The sequence below is a fragment of the Humulus lupulus genome, chromosome 3 (assembly GCF_963169125.1).
Source record: "Humulus lupulus chromosome 3, drHumLupu1.1, whole genome shotgun sequence".
NCBI lineage: Eukaryota > Viridiplantae > Streptophyta > Magnoliopsida > Rosales > Cannabaceae > Humulus > Humulus lupulus.
Genome location: NC_084795.1, coordinates 33135999 through 33142094, shown reverse-complemented (window position 1 = coordinate 33142094; position 6096 = coordinate 33135999). Strand labels below are relative to the sequence as shown.

The 6096-nt window shown below is 38.3% G+C and overlaps 1 protein-coding gene across 1 annotated transcript; it reads right to left on the bottom strand.

The window, feature by feature from the left end:
- Positions 1–356: 356 nt before the first annotated feature.
- Positions 357–4712, bottom strand: LOC133822479 (respiratory burst oxidase homolog protein D). The gene is made up of 7 exons (XM_062254826.1): positions 3735–4712; positions 3397–3559; positions 3243–3291; positions 2161–3090; positions 1853–2064; positions 1087–1763; positions 357–979 (listed from the first exon to the last, which is right to left on the bottom strand). Exons 1-7 carry the CDS (start codon positions 4381–4383, stop codon positions 870–872), a joined length of 2790 nt encoding a protein of 929 aa, XP_062110810.1. The 5' UTR covers positions 4384–4712; the 3' UTR covers positions 357–869.
- Positions 4713–6096: the final 1384 nt, after the last annotated feature.

The following is a 6096-nucleotide window of genomic DNA, read 5'->3' as shown; positions in this document are numbered from 1 at the left end:
GTGAAAACACAATCACCACCACCACAAAAATGTGATGTTGTCGTCTTATGTAAAAATTATTGTTATATGTTATATGATGTGATGTGACTGTAGTTGTTGAGAATTGGGGTCATCTCATCTCATCTCATCTCATCAATGTGTAATGAGTGGCAACCAAACCAAAAGAAAAGATATGGAGAAAAAATGAGCACACCACATTTTTATGCATTCACATTTTCCAATTTCAATAATACACCACTTTCTCCCACTTATATGTCTTTATATTGGCTTAAAATCAATAGTGCTTTTCTGCTAATTCATCACTTTTATATTATAATATATGGTTATAGAGAAAGTTAAACGAAAACAATATCAGAAACTTATTAAATATACGATTTTATTCAAGACAATTCCATTGAGTTACAATATTACAAAAAACCAGGCTAGAAAGTATTATCTGTCCTCTGATTAATATGTTTATATATGCAACTGGGTTGTGTTGCCGTATCAATTGAGATCTATGGACTACTTCACATCATTAATTATTGGCATATATACTTTGCAGCTGGCTGCAGGCTCCCACCACTTCCAGTTCTAGTGTTTGCTTTAGCTTCTTTTCTAAATTCTGGTAAAGCAATCTTAATGGGGACTACTTTCTGTCTCTCTCGTCTCACTATCCATCTAGTCACTGTTTTTTTTCTCTTTAGCAAAGGATCACTACTATACTTGATCAAGATACAGATATACATGATTGATTTTGTTTAGTTAGGAATACATATATCCATTTAAAAGATAGAATGAAATTAAGATAATAATAAAAAAAATCAATAAATGAAATAATATATCTAATCTTAATTAACACTTAATGATATTAATGACTCTGCAACTACTCAAAAATTCTCTTTGTGAAACTCAAACTTGGTGGAGGTCTTGTGGGAGAAGTCCAAAGCCAGTTGTTTGAGCTCCTTGGTCAGTGCCGGTGCCCCACAGTAAAACACGCCTGCATTAACATTAATATTAAAATTAATTAATTGCCATAAAATTAAGATAAACCCACAAAAACAAAGATATACGTGTGACAAAGTAATAATGAGGTTAGTTGCTTACCAACTCGAGAGTTAGGGTGTTGAAGAGCAATCCTCTTGTAAACTTGGCGCCAGTTTGGCTTAGCGAAATGGGACTTGACTCGAGTGCCGGACACCACATCCACACCGCTCTTGGCGTGGTGAAGCGACTGAAGCATGGCAATGAGGGCTGACCTCGCATCTCCTTCCTCGTACACACTGGTGCAGTAGTTGTGCAGCTCAATGAGGCCTCTCTCGTCCATCTCCGCCACCTCGTTCAGTATTCCTTTGAACCACTCGAACGACCCTTGTTCCCTTGTCACCCAGTAGTAGTAAGCTTTCTGGGTCCTGAACACTGACGACGAAGACGTCGACGGAGTCGTTCTGTTCTCTTCTGCCTTCATGTTGTTTATGATGTCCTTGACAATGCTCACCATGGGAGTGGCTCCGATCCCCAGTCCAACAAGCAGCACCACGTCGTACTTCTTGTAGTCCTGTGCTGGAGCCCCGTATGCACCGTCGATCAATATCTTGGGGAAGCTCGGGTTATTGTTTCCCCCAACTTGAATGTCTGCTCTCAATAGCCCGCTCTTTCCACCCGTTGGAGGCTGACAAACCTCTGAGAAGACAGTTTTGAGCTGCCGAGTCCAATCGCCTAGTGTCCGAATGTGAACGCTCAAGTAGTCATCTCCAGGCGCTGATGTGATAGAGAAAGGATGCCTGCATATATATTTGAATGAATTAGCTAGTCCGTGCATTGAATCTTACTTTGCAAGAAGAAGAGTAATATTAATATTTTAAAGACGCACCATTCGAAGGGAGACACCGCAGCACAGTTAACAAACATGTACTGGCCACTTTTGTATTTGAAACCCTGTGGCTTTGTCATGTGCAGTGCCAATACATTTCCAGGATAGACAGCCACCTTCAGAAGCTTAACGGCTTTGATGCTCGATCTAAGTGCTCTGATCAACCTTTCACAAGCGTAAAGGCACACTGGCACTGCCAGATACATCCATGTCTGCCATATTATCAAGCAGTGGTATAATTAGAACACCACCCAATGTATAAATTCATCATTCACATGTGTATGTATAGCTCAAAATGAACTACTTACCGTCTTCTGATACCATGTTTTGGTGAGATAGAGGTAAATTCCGTGGACAATAAGGAGAGTGTAGACGATGACGAAAAGGTGGTGGGAGTACCAGAAGGCATTGAAACCAGTCAGCCTTTTGAGGAACTTGGGAAGGTTGAGCTTGTTCCGCCTGAACCACGGGGTGGCCAGCGTGAAGGCAATGGCCATCAGCACCACCATTATAATTCCCGTCACTCCTTCGATTCCCTTGACAAACCACCAATAGCTTTCAGGCTGTTCATCACCAAAGTAAGGTTCGATGAGCTCGTATTTGTCATCTGACGCGTTGAGAATTCGTGGGAAGTCACATATCAAGTGAGCCCCGGCATGAAGTCCCACCCCCACGACGATTGCTGCTGCAATCACCTTGTGGAAATTGAGATTGTCATCAAAAGGAACAGCGACACCTAACTTGGTCTTGTTTCGAAGCCAGGTGATGGTGTTTCGGCAGACGGGCAGTAAGATGAGAGCCATGTTGAACTTGAGGGTCTCGGCGCCTCCTTTGGCAATGCAAACACAATAGCCCATGACCGCGAAAGCAGGCTTGTTGTTCTTGTACTGAACAAACTTATAGGCAAACAGACCCGACACGATCCCAAGCCACAACATCATAACCCACACCCTTTGCCAGTTGTCCATTACAAAGTACTTGGTCCTCTCCAGCCAACGAGTCAAGGCATTGCTCTCCTGAGTCGGCTTCAGCTTCTGGCTAAGCATCTGACTCAAAATCCGACTGTCCGTTACCCTGACCGATTGGTTAGGAGCTTGAAGTAACAACATTTCCAGGTTGTGAACCATGATGTACCCGGCATTTTCCGGATCTAGTTCTTCCATGATCATTGCTGCATACTCCTCCGACTGCTTCTGAATGTTGGACAGTTTGTTTGCGGAAGCGCTGAGGCTGATAATCTGCCACAAAAAACAAAACATAGCAAAACAATCAAATTAATGTATATGATCGACCAAGACAATGACTGGCAATGACCATACATAATAATTAATTAGTTAGTTTGAATAAATAATAAATAATCTAGGTATTAATGTTATTAATCAATTATTACCTCTCTGACTTCTTCCTCTGTGATTCTCCCATCAGCGTCTTTGTCGACCCTGCATAATAATAAATATACAATTTCAGTATAAATGCGTAATTATTATGCTATGATAGCATTGATTATATAATGTTTATAATATATTGAGTGGTCAAGCGCGTACATGTCAAAGAAAGTCTGGAGTCTGGAGTCGAAGCTTTCATCGGCGACTTGTTCCCAGAACTCTTGGAGCTGTGCCTTGTTGATGGAGTCACCACTTATGTTGCGCCTCCGAGCAAGTGCCCGGAAAAGCTCGCCTGCAAATTCTTTAGATTCCTTGTTCATTCCTGTAACGTAAGCACATACGTAATGTTAACGTCATAATTATTATTAATTTAAATTCTATTTATATACTTACGTGTTTTTAACTGTTATTATTAATATTTATCATAAAATAAAATAAAAAAGTTAAGGATATGGTTTGAGTTCTGATGATGAGTGGAGGGTACGGTAGGTAGGTACCTATGCATTCGCCGAAGAGAGAAGATGGTAGAAGACCATCGGAATTGGCAGTGAGTTGGTCGAATCGTTTTTCGACGGCAGACCAGGCGGCGGCGGAGGCACTGCCTCCGGTCTTGGCGGCTATGAACTTGAGGCCCTTCAAGGCGTAGGCGGCGGCGGACTTGTTGCGGTTGAAGCGCCTGCTTGCAGTGGTGGAGGAGGATCTCTTGGAGTTGGAGGCCAAGCGCTTGAGCTCCTGGGAGACGTGAGTGATGACGCGTGAGGAAGCAGTACGGAAACGAGATGAGCCGAAGGAGGAGGACTTGGAGGACCTGTTGATGTCGTGGAGAGTCTTCTTGGTGAGCAGGGCCAGCTCAGGGTCCTCGTTCCCTGAGGCAGCTGCCTGGACGCTGTGAACGGCGACGGTGTCGTCGCGGATGTCCAGAGTGACCTCCACGTACCCGTCATCATCATCGTCGTCGTTTTTGGCACTACTGTTGTGACTGTTACTACTCATCATGAGAGGACCAGTATAACCTGCTCCGGTTGTCATGAAGGCAGGTTCATAATCGTCGGCAGCCACCGTCAATTCTTGATGATCATTTGATGAGGCCGTTGTCATCTCACGATCTCCATAACCTCCTCTTCTTTGATCACTACTTCTGCTCATTTTTCTAGATCTCTAGCTAGGCCTTCTATGGCCAGAACGAGATTTGTAATAATTCTGATTTAATGTCAAAATGAGATTTTTCTTTCTAAAGAAAGTGGGAGAGTGGGTGGGATAATGATAATTGAAGCGAGTGGAAATCTGTGTTTTAGAAAATATAGATGAGGAAGTTTTTGTGTGTGTATATATATAATAAAGTTTTATATAGTGGTAATGATATTATGAAACGAAAGTCAAAGTCAGTGATGTCGTACGTAGGTAAGGCAAGGGCAACGCAGCAAAACGAAACGAAACGCAACGCTAAATGAGAAAGTTGTAGGAAATTGGGAAGGGGAAGGGTGGTCAAACCGTATCTGATGACCAATTAATTTTATATGTAAAGAGAAATTTATTGCCTAAGATTTGGGTGCAGCGGCCAACCTTATTCTTCTTCTTCTTCTTCTTCTATCTTCTTGTTCTGACTCACCTCTCACCACCCCCGGCCTAATACCTTTTCTAGTCAACTACTATTATTCTATTATTATCTCTTTTTCTTTTTTCTTTGTCTAGGGAAAGAGTATTATATTTTTGCTTTGGCTTTCTCTGCCTCCATATAGCCGTGTTATTAGTTAAAATGGAAAAGTATTAAAAAAAAGACCGTGTGTACGTACAATTAATCAAACGCAAACAAGTTTAAATTGAGAGATGTTTCACGTGTGTGAATACATATTGATATATATTGGATTAATTGAATGTACACACGGCGCGTGTACATACAATGTGCATTCTTTGTAATCATCTCAAATATTACACTCATAATTTTGGTCATTTATTTTTTTATTTAATAGTTATATGCTTGTTTATAAATTTGTATAATATGACATTAATTTAATAATATATTGTCAGTTATATTCTTTTTTTTTTGTCCTATCGAGAAATAAAACTAATCCTAAAATATAGTATACTGTTATTTTATAAAGTTAGACTCCGTATTTGATTGCAATGACACTTTCTTGTGAGGATGGGTACCAATAATATCCTTTAGTAATTCTCTAAAATATAAGGTCACAAAACTCAAAAGCCACAACTTTTGAAGATCTTGGAATAACATTTTTTTAAAGAAAATATATGTATATATATATATATATATATTAGGTAGAAGCAACGTGCAATGCACGTTTGCTTAGTTTCAAAATTGTAAATATTGTCTATAATTTTAATAAAAATTGGTATAATGTTTTTAAATATATATAATAGAATGAATTATAGTTCTATAGTATATATAAATATTAATATCAATAATTTCTACATATATGACATTTAAATACAATGTTGACATAGATATATATATTTATATGACTACATAATATATTTATATATATAAAATACAATAATATTTAAAAAGAAATTAATAATAGAAATAAAATAAGAATAAAAAAAGTCATAGTATAGACAATAGTATACATGCATTAACTATTTTTAGTTTCTAATGTATCTTACAATATCCTTTGGTGAATTTGATGAAAAAAAAAGCTCCAATCACTTGATAAAAAATAAACTATTATACAAATTTATATGATAAAAAATGATATGTATATCTATATTATTTTTAAATAAATATGATTTAATTATTTAAATTATCATAAAATATCTTTAAAATATCATATTTTAATTAATTAATTAATTAATTTTTGTTTAAGTTTATGTTTGTTCTAGTTTTTGAATTTGACAACCACA